The sequence below is a fragment of the Azolla caroliniana genome, unplaced genomic scaffold, assembly GCF_043228905.1.
Source record: "Azolla caroliniana isolate FFs.n. ecotype wild unplaced genomic scaffold, voAzoCaro1.0.p SCAF_9, whole genome shotgun sequence".
Classification (NCBI taxonomy): Eukaryota; Viridiplantae; Streptophyta; class Polypodiopsida; order Salviniales; family Salviniaceae; genus Azolla; species Azolla caroliniana.
Window position 1 is genome coordinate 4,749,993 of NW_028230444.1, and position 21,118 is coordinate 4,771,110.

General features: G+C 35.8%; 1 protein-coding gene and 4 non-coding genes across 5 annotated transcripts; 1 reads left to right on the forward strand and 4 right to left on the reverse strand.

The window, feature by feature from the left end:
* Nucleotides 1–9,874: 9,874 nt before the first annotated feature.
* On the reverse strand, nt 9,875–9,960 carry TRNAY-GUA (transfer RNA tyrosine (anticodon GUA)). Its single transcript is given in 2 exon segments — nt 9,875–9,910; nt 9,924–9,960. It is a non-coding gene; the product is annotated as a tRNA-Tyr (tRNA).
* A 521-nt stretch (nt 9,961–10,481) lies between these two features.
* TRNAS-GGA (transfer RNA serine (anticodon GGA)) lies at nt 10,482–10,567 on the reverse strand. The gene is given in 2 exon segments: nt 10,482–10,517; nt 10,531–10,567. It is a non-coding gene; the product is annotated as a tRNA-Ser (tRNA).
* A 2,411-nt stretch (nt 10,568–12,978) lies between these two features.
* On the forward strand, nt 12,979–14,382 carry LOC147859974 (uncharacterized). The gene has a single exon (XM_087324605.1). It carries the CDS (start codon nt 12,979–12,981, stop codon nt 14,380–14,382), a length of 1,404 nt encoding a protein of 467 aa, XP_087180731.1.
* A 4,378-nt stretch (nt 14,383–18,760) lies between these two features.
* Nucleotides 18,761–18,846, reverse strand: TRNAY-GUA (transfer RNA tyrosine (anticodon GUA)). Its single transcript is given in 2 exon segments — nt 18,761–18,796; nt 18,810–18,846. It is a non-coding gene; the product is annotated as a tRNA-Tyr (tRNA).
* A 1,091-nt stretch (nt 18,847–19,937) lies between these two features.
* Nucleotides 19,938–20,023, reverse strand: TRNAY-GUA (transfer RNA tyrosine (anticodon GUA)). The gene is given in 2 exon segments: nt 19,938–19,973; nt 19,987–20,023. It is a non-coding gene; the product is annotated as a tRNA-Tyr (tRNA).
* Nucleotides 20,024–21,118: the final 1,095 nt, after the last annotated feature.

A 21,118-nucleotide genomic window follows, 5' to 3' on the forward strand; every position in this document is an offset into this window, starting at 1 on the left:
TTGGTAAAAGTGCATTCTATAGCTTTTACAATGCTCTTCGACCTTTTTCCATTGTATCACAAGTCTCTCTATTCCTTTGTCTCTTTCCTTATCCATTTGTCCCTTTCATCAATGCTATACTCGCTACTTCATTTCTGACAAATATCTAGGTGTATGAAAATGGTTAATACAAAGGGAGGAAATCAAGGCAACTTGTGTAAAGGTTATTTTGCTGAAATTGAACATTGGAGGAAAAAAATTACTGTTACAAGAAAGCATAGACTAAATGATAAGATTTAACCACTAACCACTTGTAGCGAAAGGGGTAAGGGATCAAAGCCTAGTAAAGGCAACCAAGGGAAAATATGAGCTACAATGCAGAAGTGACAATAAGGAAGCATGTAGTCATCTCAGGCAAGGATGAGGACAATTCAATGTCGAAAAGTATCACGTTGTTCTAATGTATTTGCAACATACCAGATTGAACTAATGCCTAATGACGTAAGGATTTCAATGAGGCAACCAAGGTTCTCTACTCTACAACTTGAGCTAATGAAAAGATATACTATATAAGTTCATCTAGTTGCTTAAGTAGTGCCACGTTGATTATGTTCTTCTAAGGTATTCATTAGATTCAACATATTGATTTGAACAAGTGACCTAACTATTACAACAAACACAACTATAGCCCTTTGTTCTGCCAACTAAGTAGCAATCGACAATAGTTTGGATTGAAACAAATTGCGAAACTACGGCTTAACAGTTTAAACGATTTAGTTTGGTTTGGTTCAGGTTCAGGGGTTAACAGTTTGGTTTGGTTTGAGCCTTTATCAGCTTAACGATTAGATGGTTTAGGATTAACATTTGATTATTTTCTTAAATATTGTTTCGAACATTTATTTTTTCCAAAAATCTTTCGAACATTTTAATCCTAATTTTGATATTTTTAGAAAAATCTTTAAATTTTGAAAAATTAAAAAATTAAAAAACTAAAATGTGAAAATATGAGTTTTGACCTAGTAATTTGAAAATTGAAACCAAATCACGAATAGTTTAATCCTTTAAAGCTTTTAAAATCTCTAAAACCGTGTAGTTTTGAGCTTGATTTTTTTGTGACCGTTTGGTTTAAACAATTTCGCGGTTCGATTTGGTTAAGTTTCAAAATTTTTAAACGGTTTGCGTTTGACACTCTCAAACCAAACTATTATCCATTGTTACAACTAAGGTAATGATAGGTAAGATTTTGGCAACCAACTAAAGCTAATTAACATATATATTGTAAGTTTATCTAATTGCTTAACTAGCGCAACGTAGACTATGTTCTTCTCGTATATTCATTAGATTCAACATATTGGATATGAATGATGAACTAATGATTGTAATGATGCAACTATAGTCATTTGCTCTACCAACTAAGCTAATGCTAGGCAGGATTTTAGGTCTTACAATTGCATCCATACTCTAAATTTAAAAATGATATTGTATCTAGTTGGTTATAGTTTATCTAGTGGGTTAAGTAGCACCACATCCAACCTACAAAATTAGATCTAGTAACCTAAGGATTACAATAATGCAACTACAACCCTCCACTCTATCGCTTGAGCTAAGGTTGAATTTTCAATACTCTTGATTATGTTCAAAGATATTCATTAGATTCAACATATTGGATTTTAACGAGTGACCTAATAAATATGACCTAACAATTATAATCACTCAACTATAGTGCTTTGCTCTACCAATGAAGCAAATGTTAGGAAGGATTTTAAGTCTTACAATCGCATCCATACTATAAATTTAATGAAATGATAGTTTATCAGCTTGCTTAAGTAACACCACATAAATTATGTTAGTTCTAGGAATGTATTACATCAACCCTATCAAATTCTGAACCAATTACTCAAGGATTATAACAATGGAACTACAATCCTCCGCTCTACCAATTGACCTAAAGTTGGATTTTGATTGTTGTAAATATATTGTTCTAAGATATTAATTAGAGCCAACGTACTAAATTTCAGCAAGTGACCTAGCGATTATAGTCTTCTACTCTACCAACGAAGCTAATGCTAGGCAAGATTTTAACTCTTACAATTGCATCCATCAAGATTTTTACTCTTAATAAGGGAATGATAGTCTATATAGTTGGTTAAGTATGACAACATAAATGATGTTTGTTCCAATTTATCCATTACATCCAACCTAAAGAATTTGAACTAATGACGAAGCGATTATAGTCTTCAACTCAACCAACTATGCTAATGCTAGGGAAGATTTTAATTCGTACAGTTTTATCCAACCTATTTGTGACCTAGTAAGGATTACAACAATTCAACTACAATCCTCCACTATACCAACTGAGCTAAGGTTGGGTTTTGATCAGTACTCTATTTGAACGAGTGACTTAACTATGTAACAATAATCTTGTGCTCTACCAATTAAGCTAATGTTAGGCAAGATTTAACTCTTACAATTGCATCCATTCCAACCTATTTGTGACCTAAGGATTACAACAATTCAACTACAATCCTCCACTCTACCAAATGAGCTAAAGTTGGGTTTTGATTGGTACTCTATTTGAATGAGTGACATAACTACGCAACAATAATCTTGTGCTCTACTAATGAAGCTAATGTTAGGCAATATTTTAATTCTTACAATTGCATCCATACTCCAAAATGATTGAAATTATAGTTTATGTAGTTAGCTAAGTAAGGTCACATAAATTATGTTTGTTGTAATGTATCCAATCTATCAAATTTGAACTGGCAACCTAAGGATTACACCAATTCAACGACAATCCTTTGCTCTACCAATTGAGCTAAGGTTGGGTTCTTTGGTTAATGGATAAACTATTATAGTGAACATATTAGAATTGAATGAGCATCTTAGCAAGTCAACTATAGTCCTTTGCTCTGCCAATTAAACTAAGGCTAGGCAAGATTTTAATGCTTATAATTGCATCCATACTCTAACATTAATTAGTTTCTGTAGTTAGCTAAGTAAGGTCACATAAATTATGTTTGTTGTAATGTATCCAACCTATCAAATTTGAACTGGCAACCTAAGGATTACACCAATTCAACGACAATCCTTTGCTCTACCAATTGAGCTAAGGTTGGGTTCTTTCGTTAATGGATAAACTATTATAGTGAACATGTTAGAATTGAATGAGCGTCTTAGCAAGTCAACTATAGTCCTTTGCTCTGCCAATTAAACTAAGGCTAGGCAAGATTTTAATGCTTATAATTGCATCCATACTCTAACATTAATTAGTTTCTGTAGTTAGCTAAGTAAGGTCACATAAATTATGTTTATTGTAATGTATCCAACCTATCATATTTGAACTAGCGACGTAAGGATTACAACAATTCAACTACAATCCTCTGCTCTACCAATTGAGCTAAGGTCGAGTTCTTTAGTTAGTACATAAAATATTATAGCTAATCGAACTCAACGATAGTCCTTTGCTCCACCAATTAATTTAATGCTAGGCGAGGTTTTAACTCTTACAATTGCATCTATACTCTAAAATTTAATGAAATGATAGTTTGTGTAGTTGGTTAAGTAGCATCATCCAAATTATGTTTGTTCTAACGCATTCCTTACATCAAACTTGCTGGATTTGAACCTACGACCTAAGGATTACAACAATTCAACTACAATCTTCCACTCAACCAAATGAGCTAAGATTGGGTTTTGGTTATTGTAAATATATTGCTCTAAGATATTAATTAGAGCAAACGCCTAAATTTCAACAAGTGACCTAGCAATTATAGTCTTCTACTCTACCAACTAAGCTAATTCTAGGCAAGATTTTAATTCTTACAATTGCATCCACACTCTAAAATTAATGAAATGATAGTTTATGTAGGTGGTTAAGTAGTGTCAAACAAATTATTTTTCACTTAACTACTATAACGACACGATTGTAACGAAACGATAGTTTATGTAATTGTTTAATAAGTAACATCACAAAGATTATGTTTGTTTCTAACATATTCGTTACATCCAACCTAACAGATTTCAACTCATCACCAAGGGATTATAACAATTCAATTACATTCCGCTCTACCAACTGAGCTAAGTTTGGGTTTTGAATTGTTCTAGAACATATTCATTGCTAGATGAGCCGTCCTTCTTCTTGACAAATAAGATTGGGGCTCCAACCGGTGATTTGGAGGGTTGAATGAAGCCCTTGGCGAGGTTTTCATCCAGATATGTGTGAAGGGCCTCCAGTTTGGGTTCGGATAGCCCATAGATGGGCCCAAATGGTGGGTGTGCGCCATCTTGGAGTTCGATTGGGCAATCATAGGGGCGATGTGCCGACAACTGGTCTGCATTTTGCTTTTCGAACATGTCCAAACAATCGCTATATCTTGCGGGTAAATCGGTGACAAGAATAGGGACGTCCTATGACACAACGGGAATGGAAGTGACCACGCTAGAATTGGCCATAACGGAATCGGCAACGTCGGAGACTGAGTTGAAATCAGAAGAATGTGCACCCAAGCTGAAAGCAACCCCCACACAAGTAACAGTGTTTGTGGAAAAGTGATGGAGCGACTACACCAATCCACCATCGAATTGTGTGTTTCCAACCAGGAGAGCCCTAAAACAATCGGATGATGAGGGGTTGCAATGAGGTAGATTGTTAATACCTCCTAGTGGAACCCGACTTGAAATACCAACGGGACAGTGGCTTCGGTAACCGCCCCTAAAGAGAGAACCCGTCCGTCAATAGCTTCAACGGATATGGGTTGTGTTGTGCGGATGGTTGGGATTTTATGTGCTCGGACAAACGCAATATCGATGAAACAAGTAGATGCACCAGAATCGAGCAAGGCATGGGATTTTATTGAAATAGGCCCAAAACAAAGGCTTACTTGCAAAGTAAAACCTCTTGTTGGCGTGACTGAATTGTAGGAGCCTGAGGAAGTAGGGTGACGGAAAGTGTCTAGCGGCATGGCTCCTACTGCAGCCAGACTTGCTCGTTTTCCTGTTGTCCAGAAACCTCCGCAAGACGTGCACGATCGTTTTCTTGTTGTCGAGAAACCTTTGCAAGACGTGCACGGTGGGATTGATGACGAGGGCCGCGCATCGGGCAATGGCGGATGACATGGCCGGGGGTACCACAATAGAGGCAGAGGCCATTGTCACGTCGATGTTGCCGTTGGGCATCAGTTAATGGTTGGAACCGAGCATGGTCGATCTCCATTGGGGTATGGGGATCGACCTCCATCGAGGTATGAGCACTATTGGAAGATGGCAGCCGTGGCGTGCTTGGCGAAACTAATATATACGACCTTGTGAGTGGAGCATTGCGGGAGGAAGATGGAAAACCTCGAGTCCCCCGTTCGTCTTGTTGAAGCTCAAAAAGACGGCTTGGGAGATTACCTGGGACAATGATGTGGGCTCCAGAAAGTTTAAGAGAAGAGTCTTGATATCATTTCGGAGGCCTCGACGAAACTGGTCGCATAAAGCTTGGTCATCCCAGATGACATCGCACGCGATCTGACGAAACTCTGAAGCATAAACGGAAGCTGGACGAGGGCCTTGTTGTAAGGAATAGAGTTTCGTGAGTGCCGTTCGTCGCCGATCTGTCTCTCCAAATGTGGCTTCAAGCTCCGAAAGGAAAGCATGAAAGTTTTCTAGGAGGGGTGATGAGGTCTCGATCAATGGTGCAAACCACGCTTGTGATGGCCTAGAGAGAAGGTTGCCAACGAGGCTAACCTGAGAGAAATCACTAGCATAACGTTGGGGTTGTAAGTGGATAATAAGCCGAATTTGATTGATGAAGCCACGAAGATGCGCCCTCGAGCTGTTGAATTTGTCAGGTAGGCTGACGTTAGGTTCGAGGACATATGAATGGGAAGAGGAAGGGGTTGGGTTAGATGCTGACGGAAGGTGAGGCTCAACGGGTGAATGATTGTTGGCTGTGCTATTTTGATGTTCTCGCAATGACTGACGAAGGCTTTCATTTTCTAATGGAAGTTGCTCCAAGGCTGCCATTACTTGGTTTAAGGCCGAGTCGGACATGGTAACAAGAAGGGAAGGTGAACAAATGTCACGGACGTAGATGAGGGCAAGGACAAATAGGCGAGCTCAATATTAAGAAAGAGAGAAAGATAGATATATAGATAGAGAGGAGCATAGGCAAGAGAACAAGAGAGAGAGAGGGTAGACAAACGAGCGAGAACTAAATTATGCTTCTGAACTGGGGTTGTTCACCTTGATTGTAATCAAGGTGCACCGAAGTATTTATACAAGAATGTGGTGGTATGCATGTAAGCTAGGAACCATCTAGAGAATGCATGGAAACTTCTAGAGAGTGCATGTCTATGCATTCTCTAGAAGTTTCTTGAAAATTCTAGTGATTAACTTACATTGTAATAAGTTGAACTTATACAACACAAAACGTACAATGTAATGGATAGTGTTAGTACTTATACAAGTTATACAACGAATCAATTGAGACTTTCAGTATTGAATCAACTGATCACCAAGGCATATAATGTAATCAGTAATGTTAGTACTGAATCCTCCAACAAGGAACTTGAGGGCACATGACACAACCACCTGGACATGCATATTTCATGTAATGAACAATGTTAGTACTAAAAAACCTAGACCTTCATGCCTATTTGTTCGGTCATCTAGAGCCTAAGCCAAGTGGACACAGAAAGTACAATGTAATGAATAATGTTAGTGCACATGCAAGTTATACAACTAGACCTTTAAGATCCTCAGTACTAAATAAGATTCACATTGTCAACTGATCACCAAGGAATACAATGTAATAAGTAATGCTAGTACTGAATCATGTAAAAATGATCTTGGGGGAACAATACTCATGGGTACAAGACCAGAACCACATGTTAAAATTACAAAAGCATAGTATAAAAATTACATATGTTCTTAATCACATACCATAGAAATGTACTTGCAAACCCCAAGTTAAGTACCATTTGGCTCCAACTGTACTTTTACAATGTAAACATATATTTTCTTTCTCAAAATGGTACTTAGCGCATAAACAATGATATGTGTGCAAGCATGGTGTAATGATAACATCCATGGCCTCAAACTTGAATCCAAGGCCACAAATACACACCTTCAAATACGAGACACAACATACACTATATTAGCAACGATGATATTTTATACAATAGAAGGTCAACTTGTAAAAATATAAACCATTACCTTGATACAATAATTCTTGTAATGGTACTTTCATTGCAAGTGGGATGCTCAATTACTTCTGGCCATAGAGGATCTAAACCTTTATCTTTTAGACCCTTCATTAAACATGTTAGGTTCTCAGAGTGACTTTTTAAGGCTGATAACTTATCATCAATTTCAGAACGAGATGACCTCCATGTCTCCAGATCTTTCTTCAATTTTCCCAGTTGAGTGCCCATATTTGTCAGCTCCTTCTTCAACTCCTCTTTCAACACATCGCTTTCAGAATGTTGGATTGTTGCTATTGTCCATTCGTATGTATTCGATATAGATGTGAATTGTTTCTTTGCCACCATCTCACTAGATGAAACTTCTTCCAAATCGGTGAGCAGCGCTTGCATTCTTGTTTGCATGGAAGCTATGCAACGCAACAATCATTGTTCATGCTTTTCTGTCAGTGTAGCTCTTTCTTTTGCAATCTGTTTAGTGAACACAGATGTCCTAGCCGGGATTTCAATGTGAGAGGTACCCTCAGACTTCATAGTAGTGTTTGGTACTTGAGGATCCTCTATAATGTGATGATCGATGATGAGCAAAATCTTCCCAATCAGCTTCAATGCCACCATGGAGTTCACATGCAAATGCACGTGCAAAAACAGTTCCTACCTCATTGTTTAGGATATGTTTTGTATCATAAACTTGTTCATATCGTGACTTTAGTTCAGTGAGATAATCCTTCTTCAATTGAGTGAGGTGAAAACCTCTCCTTGTCTCCGGTTGTGATGAGCTCCATGTTTTGATCATCCACATGTCTAGGTCTTCATAAGTGTCAGGTCGTGCACGAAGGAAATATCCCCCCATCCTAACTTTCTACCTCGAAGGATGTTTGTGAACATCTTCTTGCTCTGAGATGTTGACAACTTAAACCTCCCTCTAGTGGGGGTCATCGTACTTTCTTTGATGGGGGTCCTTTTTCTTTCTTTGCATGGTGTGTTGACATTTTCTTTGACCATTTTCTTCTTCGTGGGTGTCTTCCTTGTCATTTGAGTCCTATCTCTCTTCTTCACCTCACACACACAACAATAGTAAATAACAATAGATCAATCACAACTGTCTTTTTTATCATATGATTAAATCACGCATAATAAGAATAACAATGAGACATAACAACCCTAAACATACTTCAAGTTGGCTCAAAAACAAGATTCATGCATGTAGAAGTCTCTCTTGAAAGTGCACATATTAGGAGGAAAGACAAAAACATCAGCAACAAAGATAAAACTTACAACATAATGTTAAATCCCGATACACAACATACACATGATAAACCATGGAAAATCATTGCAACATACCATCATAGAACCATCTTCCAATATGTCAACATGTACCAAATTCTAAATCATGCAATAAATGACATATGCATGTAAAACACTCTCAATTTCAAGCATATGCATGTACAAGTATCTCAAATGATCAAGGGAGAACAACACGAACAACAACAACAAAACCCTAACATGTAGCAGAATGTGAAGGTAAGCCTAAAGCAAGATTACCTTTTCAGATGTCGTTAGGGTTGCAGATACTAGGATTACCTTTCTGAAGTCCTTGTAGAGGGGATACGTTTGAAGCACGGGTTGCAAGCAAACAAACACACTAGGTAGAGGGAACACAACGACTTGAGAACACCTGGAGGTAGAGCAAAGCAGAGGTCACAACCAACAGAGGGGACATGACCAACAGAGTAGAGGTCGATGTCGTTAGGACACGGTGAGCACAGAACACCTCACAGTGAGGGAGAACAAGGTCAACAGAGGGAGAGAGAACATGGCCAACCCTAGAGAGGTTGAAAGACCTGTGTAGAATGTGGAAGATAGACAAAGAGGGGGAGAGGAGGTACGAACGATGAGCAATGACGCGCTTGGAGTCTGCAAAGACCTGTGCAGAAGGTGGAAGAGAGAGCTAGAGAGGGGGAGAGGAGGTACGAACGACGAGCAGTGATGCACTTGGAGTCTGCAGAGACTTGTACAGAAGGTGGAAGAGAGACAAAGAGGGGGAGAGGAGGTACGAACCTCGGGAATCAGCGAGTAGAAGGGGGAAGGAGAGAGAGAGAGGGAGAGAGAGAGGGAGAGAGACTAGCTGACTAACTAACAATTCGAGATGAACATAAGTGCCAAGAGACAGAGCGAGAGAGAGACATACTTACTATATTCATAATTGAGTCACTACTTGAGATCTTGTACAGTTAAGATCTCCATACATCATTACCTAGGACTGTGACCCAACAATCTCAAATGAACTAGACAGTTGGACACAAACATAAGTTATAATTGTGGAAGGATATGCAATGTTTTTTTCATATTTAAAATCCATTTTCATTGAACGTGACTTTTAATTTTAGCACAAAATATGCTCAACGTTTTAAACCCAAATATTGGATTATTTATCTTTCCTCCTCATCGAATTAGTACTAAAATTTTGGCCAAAAGTTGGTACACCATAGCATGCTTTCACCCTACGACATAATCTTACTAGTGTGATTCGATCGACTGATATGACGACACAACTATAATCATGATCTCTTAGACCTATTAAATAAATGTTGGCAAGATCTCAACTCTTAAAAAGGCATCCATACTCCAAAGTTAATGAAATGATTATTTATCAAATAGTAAAGTAAAGTCACACAAATGATATTTGTGATAATGTTATGATTTCATCCAACCTACCGGATTTGAACCAGTGATGTAAGGATTACAACATTTCAACTACAATCCTCCACTCTACCAACTGAGCTAAGGTTGGGTTTCAAGAATATCATTGTCACATAATCTTACTAGTGTGATTCTATCGACTGATATGACGATGCAACTATAGTCATGAGCTCTTAGACCTATTAAGCTAAATGTTGGCAAGATCTCAACTCTTAGAATAGCATCCATACTCCAAAGTTAATAAAATGATTATTTATCAAATACTAAAGTAGAGTCAGACAAATGATGTTTGTGATAATGTTTTGATTACATCCAACTTACCATTTTTGAACCAGTGACCTAAGGATTACAACATTTCGACTACAGTCCCCGGCTCTACAGACTAAGCTAAGACTGGGTTTTGATAATATCATTGTGACATAATACTACTTTTATATGATCGAGTGATATGATGACGCAACTATAGTCATGAGCTCTTACACCTATTAACTTAAATATTGGCAAGATCTCAACTCTTAGAATAGTACCCATACTCCAAAGTTAATGAAATGATAGTTTATCAAATAGTAAAGTAGAGTCACACAAAATGTTTGTGATAATGTTTTGATTACATCCAACCTACCGGATTTGAACTAGTGATCTAAGGATTACAACATTTCAACTCCAATCCTCCGCTCTACCAACTGAGCTAAGGTTGGGTTTTGATAAAATTAACAAATAATCTTACTAGTTTTATATGATCGAGTGATATGACGACGCAACTATAGTCATGAGATGTTAGACCTATTAAGCTAAATGTTCGCAAGATCTCAACTCTTAGAATAGCATCCATACTCCAAAGTTAATGAAATGATTATTTATCAAATACTAAAGTAGAGTCAGACAAATGATGTTTCTGATAATGTTTTGATTACATCCAACCTACCTTACTTGAACGAATGACCTAAGGATTACAACATTTTAACTACAATCCTCCGCTCTACCAACTAAGCTAAGGTTGGGTTTTGATAATCTCATTGTGACAAAATCTTACTAGTTTTATATGATGGAGTGATATGATGACGCAACTATAGTCATGAGCTCTTACACCTATTAACTTAAATATTGGCAAGATCTCAACTCTTAGAATAACATCCATACTCCAAAGTTAATGAAATGATAGTTTATCAAATAGTAAAGTAGAGTCACACAAAATGTTTGTGATAATATTTTGATTACATGCAACCTACCGTATTTGAACTAGTGTCCTATGGATTACAACATTTCAACTACAATCCTCCGATCTACCAATTGAGCTAAGGTTGGGTTATGATAAAATTAAGACATAATCTTACTAGTTTTATACGATCAAGTGATATGGTGACTCAACTATAGTCATGAGCTCTTAGACCTATTTAGCTAAATGTTCGCAAGATCCCAAGTTTTAGAATAACATCTATACTCCAAAGTTAATGAAATGATAGTTTATCAAATAGTAAAGTAGAGTCAGTCAAATGATGTTTATGATAATGTTTTGACTACATCCAACCTATCGTATTAGAACCAGTGACCTAAGGATTACAACATTTCAATTGCAATCATCCGCTCCACAACTAAGCTAAGGTTGGGTTTTGATAATATCATTGTGACATAATCTTACTAGTTTTATATGATCGAGTGATATGATGACGCAACTATAGTCATGAGCTCTTCGACCTATTAAGCTAAATGCTCGCAAGTTCTCAACTCTTAGAATAGCATCCATACTCCAAAGTTAAGGAAATGGTTATTGATCAAATAGTAAAGTAGAGTCACACAAATGATGTTTGTGATAATGTTTTTATTACATCAAACCTACCTTATTTGAACCAATGATCTAAGGGTTACAACATTTCAACTAAAGTCCTCCGCTCTACCAACTGAGCGAAGGTTGGCTTTTGATAATATTATAATCTTAGTAGTTCTGTATGATCGAGTGATATGGTGACGCAACTATAGTCATGAGCTCTTAAATCTATTAAGCTAAATATTGGCAAGATCTCAACACTTAGAATAGCATCTATACTCCAAAGTTAATGAAATGATAGTTTATCAAATAGTAAAGTATAGTCACACAAAATGTTTGTGATATTGTTTTGATTACATCCAACCTACCGTATTTGAACTAGTGACCTAAGGATTACAACATTTCAACTACAGTCCTCCGCTCTACCAACTGAGCTAAGGTTGGGTTTTGATAACATTAAGACATAATCTTACTGGTTTTATACGATCGAGTGATATGGCGACTCATTGCAAGTTCTCAAGTTTTAGAATAACATCCATACTCCAAAGTTAATGAAATGATAGTTTATCAAATCGTAAAGTAGAGTCAGTCAAATGATGTTTGTGATAATGTTTTGACTACATCCAACCTACCATATTTGAACCAGTGACCTAAGGATTACAACATTTCAACTATAGTCCTCCATTTTACCAACTGAGCTAAGGTTGGGGTTTGATAATATTATTGTGATATAGTCATACTAGTTTCATATGATGGAGTGATATGATGACACAACCATAGAACGTAATATTCGTGTTCGTGGAGGCATCCAAACGTATTCACGAACACGTTTGAAACGGGGAAAATGCGTGGTCCTTTTTTTTGTCCTTTTTTTGTATGTTTTTTTAAAGAGATGTTGCTTCTTTGTTTCTCTGTGTCGCTTCCTCTCCCCCTCTTCTCTCTGTCTCTCTGTCTCTCTCTCTGCAACTTCGTTGCAGGCCTTGTCCCAACATCTTCATTGCAACAACTAGAACATACAACTTGCCCAAATATTCCAAATTTGTATGTAAAACAGACTTGCTTCTGTCTTCATCAGTAAGTCCTCAAATCTCTGTAGCTTTGGCTCTACAATTTTTGTGGAATTTAGGTAATTAAATGGGTAGACAAAAGGGTGAAGAATGGAACCATGTCCTGATTCTTAAGAAGCATCCCAAAGGTATGCATGTGGTGCAATGCGGATATTGCAGCCATACTTATGTTGGTGGTCCACAACGGATTAGAGTCCACTTATTGGGATTGAGAGGACAAGGAGTGGAGAAATGTAAACATGCAAGTAATGATGTAAAACAACAAATCAAGAGATGAATGGGGATTGCAAGTGAGGAAGTTGTTTCAAATGTCGATGCACCTATTCGAAATGAAAATCAAAGTATTACTTCTGCATTGATTTCTGAAAATGAAATGCATAATGTATGTCAACCTCAAGCATGTAGTGAAACAAGGAAAAAAAAGAAATTGGATGCAAGTAGTTCCTTACCAATGGCATGGAATATGCAATTAAGGAAAAATGCAGAAGAGGCAATAGCAAGGTTATTTTATGCTGAAGATATTCGACATGGAAAAGTAGAAAGTTCATTTTTCCATCATATGCTTAAGGCTGTTGGACAAGTTGGGCCTTCTTTTAAACCACCTTGTGCGTATCAATTGCGCAATAAGTATTTGAATGTAGAAATTAAATCTGTCGAACACGATTTATCACAAATGAAAGAATATTGGAAAACATATGGATGCACAATCGTTAGTGATGGCTGGACTGATACAAGAAATAGAACGATTATTAATGTTATGGCATCATCTATGTATGGCTCAGTATTTTTGAAATCGGTGGACACAAGCGGTCATGTTAAGATAGGAGAATACATTTTTAACATTTTAAAAGATGTTATTCTCGAAGTTGGACCATTGAATGTAGTGCAAGTTTGTATGGATAACGCTTCTAATTGTGTGGTGACAGGGGAGATGATAGAAAAAGAGTGGCCATCAATTTTCTATACTAGATGCACATGCCATTGTGTAGATTTATTATTTGAGGATATCGCCAAATTGGCTTGGATTGATAACACTTTGCGATCAACTATGAAGATTACCGTTTTCATAACTAGAAAACAAAATGTTTTGGCAATGTTTCGAAGTTTTAGTGAGAAAGAATTGCTTAAACCTTCTAATACAAGGTTTGCATATAGTTTTATTGTTCTTTCGAATTTGCTAGATGAGATAGTATATGGTGGTTTGAGAAGAATGATGGTTAGTGAACAATGGGGCAAATGGAAGGGATCTAGAACAAAGAAGGTTGAGGAGATAGTTACAATTATTTTTGATGCTAGATTTTGGTCAAATGTGAAGATGATAGTGACATTACGCGTACCAATTTTGAAACTACTTCGTTTAGCAGATAGGGAGGGTGCTACTATGGGATTAATTTATGATCTTACGCAACAAATGATCAAAGAAATAAATAATATGTCTTTGATAGAAATTGATCCTATGAAACTTGATGAAATCAAACTGTGTTGCAGAAATAGATGGTCAATGTTGCAATCTCCATTACATCTTACAGGGTATGTTTTGCATCCAATATGGACTGGAAATGGTCAAGAAATAAATAATAAGCTAAATACTAGTTGGATGACAACAATCATGCGTTATGCTAGTGGCAATCAAGTTTTGCAAGATGCCTTGATAGATCAGTTTTATGCTTATAGAAAATAGACATGCTATATGTTTCGTCTTCCATTTGCAAAGGATTTAAATAGAATGAAAAATCCAATTATGCGGTGGGAGACATTTGGAACAACTACTCCCAATTTGATGAAACTCGCAATTCGTGTGCTCTCACAAGGTTCTAGTGCATCTCCATGTGCAAGGAATTGGAATACATTTTCTCTCATACATACAAGAAGAAGAAACATGTTATCCCCATGCCATGTGGAGAAATTAGTGTACTTGCACACTAATTTACGGCTTCTCAAGGGATCAAAGAAAGAGGTTACACCCCATTGGAAATTACAATGGAAATGGTTGATAAAGAGGAAGATGCTGAAAGGTTATTGAACTTGCAAAAGGAGCGAGAAATTTTACATACTGAAAATTAAAATGATATCCGCAATAGTATGCGAGATGAGGACATTGAAGACACTTATAAGGCAAATTCTAGTGAGAGTCCTCAAACAAATTACTCCGTCAATTGAACTAGTAGAATTTTTTGTTAGTGTCATATTTTCTTCATATTCTCGAATATAAGCTTTATGAGTTTTTAAATGTTTGATGATAGTTTATAATGACATAGTCCACTTGTTGGGATTGAGAATAAATCAATATATAATATAGACCATATTCAATCCAATCCAACGTGTCAATCCAATCCAACTTGGAGATGATTTACCACACACACGTATAATTGAATCATTCGCGAACGTGAATGCACGTATGATACGTATGGTTCATTCTATGGACACAACTATAGTCATGAGCTGTTAGACCTATTAAGCTAAATATTGGCAAGATCTCAACTCTTAGAATAGCATACATACTCCAAAGTTAATGAAATGACTATTTATCAAATAGTAAAGTAGACTCACACAAAATGTTTGTGATAATATTTTGATTACATCCAACCTGCCTTATTTGAACCAATGACCTAAGGGTTACAACATTTCAACTACAATCCTTTGCTCTACCAACTAAGCTAAGGTTGGGTTTTGATAATATTATTGTCAAATAATCATACTAGTTTTATATGGTGAAGTGATATGAGGACACAACTATAGTCATGAGATGTTAGACCTATTAAGCTAAATATTGGCAAGATCTCAACTCTTAGAATACCATCCATACCCCAAAGTTAATGAAATGATAGTTTATCAAATAGTAAAGTAGAGTCACACAAAATGTTTGTGCTAATGTTTTGATTACATCCAACCTAGCGTTTTTGAACTAGTGACCTAAGGATTACAACATTTAAACTACAATCCTCCGCTCTACCAACTGAGCTAAGGTTAGTTTTGGATAAAATTATAACCTAATCTTACTAGTTTTATATGATCGAATGATATGATGACACAAATATAGTCATGACCTCTTAGACCTATTAAGCTAACTGTTCACAAGTTCTCAAATCTTAGAATGAGGTCAGACCTATTAAGCTAACTGTTCACAAGTTCTCAAATCTTAGAATATCATTCATACTCCAAAGTTAATGAAATGACTATTTATCAAATAGTAAAGTAGAATCAGACAAACGATGTTTGTGATAATGTTTTGATTACATCCAACCTACCTTATTTGAACCAATGACCTAAGGATTACAACATTTCAAATACAATCCTCCGCTCTACCAACTAAGCTAAGGTTGGGTTTTGATAATATTATTGTGAAATAATCATACTAGTTTTATATGGTGGAGTGATATGATGACACACCTATAGTCATGAGATGTTAGACCTATTAAGCTAAATATTGGCAAGATCTCAACTCTTAGAATAGCATCCATACCCCAAAGTTAATGAAATGATAGTTTATCAAATAGTAATGTAGAGTGACAAAAAATGTTTATGAACAAGTTTTGATTTCAAGTAACCTACAAGATTTGAACCAGGGACCTAAGGATTACAACATTTAAACTACAATGCTCCCCTCTACCAACTAAGCTAAGGTTGGTTTTGGATAAAATTATGACGTGATCTTACTAGTTTTATATAATCGAGTGATAAGACGACACAAATATAGTAATGAGCTCTTCGAGATATTAAGCTAAATGCTCGCATGTTCTCAACTCTTAGAATAGCATTCATACTCCAAAGTTAATGAAATAATTATTTATCAAATAGTAAAGTAGAGTCAGACAAACAATGTTTGTGATGATGTTTTAATTACATCCAACCTACCTTATTTGAGCCAATGACCTAAGGATTACAATATTTCAACTACAATCCTCAGCCCTACCAACTAAGCCACGGTTAGGTTTTGATAATATCATTGTGACATAATCTTACAAGTTTTATATGATCTATTGATACGATGACGCAACTATAGTCATGAGCTCTTAGACCTATTAAGCTAAATATTGGCAAGATCTCAACACTTAGAATAGCACCCATACTCCAAAGTTAATGAAATGATAGTTTATTAAATAGTAAACTAGAGTTACACAAAATGTTTGTGATAATGTTTTAGTTACATCCAACCTACCGTATTTGAACTAGTGACCTAGAGATTACAACATTTTAACTACAGTCCTCCGCTCTACCAACTGAGCTAAGGTTGGTTTTGGATAAAATTATAACCTAATTTTACTAATTTTATATAATCGAGGGATATGACAATGCAAATATAGTCATGAGCGCTTAGACCTATTAAGCTAAATGTTCGCAAGTTCTCAACCCTTAGAATGGCATCCATACTCCAAAGTTAATGAAATTGCTATTTATCAAATAGCTTAGACCTATTAAGCTAAATGTTCGCAAGTTCTCAAACCTTAGAATGGCATCCATACTCCAAAGTTAATGAAATTGCTATTTATCAAATAGTAAAGTACAGTCACACAAATCATGTTTGTGATAATGATTTGATTACATCCCACCTACCTTATTTGAACCAATGACCTAAGGATTAGAACATTTCAACTACAATCCTCCGCTCTACCAACTAAGCTACGGTTGGGTTTTGATAATATTATTGTGAAATAATCATACTAGTTTTATATGGTGGAGTGATATGATGACAGACCTATAGTCATGAGATGTTAGACCTATTAAGCTAAATATTGGCAAGATCTCAACTCTTAGAATACCATCCATACCCCAAAGTTAATGAAATGATAGTTTATCAAATAGTAAAGTAGAGTCACACAAAATGTTTGTGCTAATGTTTTGATTACATCCAACCTAGCGTATTTGAACTAGTGACCTAAGGATTACAACATTTAAACTACAATCCTCTGCTCTACCAACTGAGTTAAGGTTGGTTCACAATAAAATTATGACCTAATCTTACTAGTTTTATATGATTGAGTGATATGACGACGCAAATATAGTCATGAGCTCTTAGACCTATTAAGCTAAATGCTCGCATGTTCTCAACTCTTAGAATACCATCCATACTCTAAAGTTAATGAAACGACTATTTACCAAATACTAAAGAGTCAGACAAACGATGTTTGTGATAATGTTTAGATTACATCTAACCTACCTTATTTCAACCAATGACCTACGGATTACAACATTTCAACTAAAATCGTCCGCTCTACCAACTAAGCTAAGGTTGGGTTTTGATAATATTATTTTGAAATATTCATACTAGTTTCAATTGATGGAGTGATATGATGACACAACTATAGTCATGAGTTGTTAGACCTATTAAGTTAAATATTGGCAAGATCTCTACTCTTAGAATAGCATCCATACTCCAAAGTTAATGAAATGATAGTTTATCAAATAGTAAAGTAGAGTCACACAAAATGTTTGTGATAATGTTTTGATTACATCCAACCTACCGGATTTGAAGCTGTGACCTAAGTATTACAACATTTCAACTACAGTCCTCCGGTCTACCAACTGAGCTAAGGTTGGTCTTGGATAAAATTATGACGTAATCTTACTAGTTTTATATGAACGAGTGATATTACAACGCAAATACAGTCATGAACTCTTAGACCTATTAAGCTAAAGGTTCGCAAGTTCTCAATTATTAGAATAGCATCCATCCTCCAAATTTAATGAAATGATTATTTATCATATAGTAAAATTGAGTCAAACAAACCATGTTTGTGAGGATGTGTTGATTACTAGCAACCTACCTCCTTTGAACCAATGACCTAAGAATTACAACATTTTAACCACAATCCTCAACCGTACCAACTAAGCTACGATTGGGTTTTGGTAATATCATTGTGACATAATCTTACAAGTTTTATATGATCGAGTGATATGATGACGCAACTATAGTCATGAGGTCTTAGACTTATTAAGCTAAATATTGGCAAGATCTGAACACTTAGAATAGCATCCATACTCCAAAGTTAATGAAATGATAGTTTATCAAACAGTAAACTAGAGTTACACAAAATGTTTGTGATAATGTTTTGGTTACATCCAACCTACCGGATTTGAACCAGTGACCTAAGGATGACAACATTTAAACTACAGTCCTCCGCTCTACCAACTGAGCTAAGGTTGGTTTTGGATAAAATTATGACCTAATGTTACTAGTTTTATATAATCGAGGGATATGACAATGCAAATATAGTCATGAGCGCTTACACCTATTAAGCTAAATGTTCGCAAGTTCTCAACGCTTAGAATGGCATCCATACTCCAAAGTTAATGAAATTGCTATTTATTAAATAGTAAAGTACAGTCACACAAATCATGTTTGTGATAATGATTTGATTACATCCAACCTACCTTATTTGAACCAATGACCTAAGGATTACAACATTTTAACTACAGTCGTCCGCTCTAACAACTGACCTAAATTGGGCTATATGATCAAGTGATATCATGACGCAATTATAGTCATGAGCTATTACGCCTATTAAGTTAAAGATTGGCAATATCTCAACTCTTAGAATATCGTCCATACTCCAAAGTTAATGAAATGATAGTTTATCAAATAGTAAAGTAGACTGAAACATAACGTTTGTGATAATGTTTTGATTACGTCCAACCTACTGTATTTGAACTAGTGACCTAAGCATTACGAGATTTCAACTACAATCCATCGCTCTACAAACTGAACTAAGGTTGGTTTTTGATAAATTTATGACATAATCTTACTAGTTTTATATGATCGAGTGATATGATGACGCAACTATAGTCAGGAGCTCCTAGACCTATTAAACTAAATGTTCGCAAGTTCTACCCTCTTAGAATAACATCCATAATCCAAAATTAATGAAATAGTTATTTATCAAATAGTAAAGTAGAGTCAGACAAACGATGTTCGTGATAATGTTTTGATTACATCCAACCTACCTTATTTGAATCAATGACCTCAGGATTACAACATTTCAACTACAATACTCAGCTCTACCAATTAAGCTAAGGTTGGATTTTGATAATATCATTGTGACATAATCTTACTAGTTTTATATTATCGAGTGATATGATGACGCAACTATAGTCAGGAGCTCTTAGACCTATTAAGTTAAATATTGGCAAGATCTCAACTCTTAGAATAGCATCCATACGCCAAAGTTAATGTAATTATAATTCATCAAATAGTTAAATAGAGTTACACAATATGTTTGTGATAATGTTTTGATTAAATCCAACCTACCAGATTTGAACTAGTGACCTAAGGATTACAACAATTCAACTACAATCCTCTGCTCTACCAACTGAGCTAAGGTTGGTTTTTGATAAAATTATGACATAATCTTACTAGTTTCATATGATCAAGTGATATGGTGATGCCGCATCAAGTTCCAGTTTAAAAAGAAAAGAAAACTGGGGAGCTCAAAATGGCGTATCGAGTTCCTGTTTAAAGTTTAGGTTCTAAACAGGAACTCGATACGGCGTCAGAGGCTTACCTGAAGTCCTGGCGCTCGATTTTCTTTGAAGAGATGGTTGATCTTGTGGAAGTGGAGGCGGAGATCGCCCTTTCGTGCTTTGTGCTTTGTGTGCTATGTTCGCTCTGTGTTCTCTTGTATGCTCTTGTGTACTCTTGTATGCTCGCATGTTCTCAACTCTTAGAATAGCGTCCATACTCCAAAGTTAATGAAATGACTATTTATCAAATACTAAAGTAGAGTCAGACAAACGATGTTTGTGATAATGTTTTGATTACATCCAACCTACCTTATTTGAACCAATAAACTAAGGATTACAACATTTTAACTACAATCCTCTATTCTACCAACTAAGCTAAGGTTAGGTTTTGATAATATCGTTGAGAGTCGTGAAATAATCTTACTAGTTTTATATGATCGAATGATATGGTGAGGCCACTAGTCATGAGCTCTTACACCTATTAAGCTAAGTATTGGCAAGATCTCAACAATTAGAATAGCATTCATACTCCAAAGTTAATGAAATGAGTGTTTATCAAATACTAATGAAGAGTCATAGAAAATGTTTTTGATAATGTTTTAATTATATCAACCTACCGTATTTGAACTAGTGACCTAAGGATTACAACATTTGAACTACAGTTCTCCGATCTACCAACTGAGCTAAGGTTGGTTTTAGATAAAGTTAGGAATTATTCTTACTAGTTTTATATGATCGAGTGATATGATGACACAACTATAGTCATGACCTCTTAGACCTATAGTCATGACCTCTTAGACCTATGATAATATTATTGTGAAATAATCGTACTAGTTTTATATGGTGAAGTGATATGATGACACAACTATAGTCATGAGATGTTAGACCTATTAAGCTAAATATTGGCAAGATCTCAACTCTTAGAAGACCATCCATACTCCAAAGTCAATTAAATGATA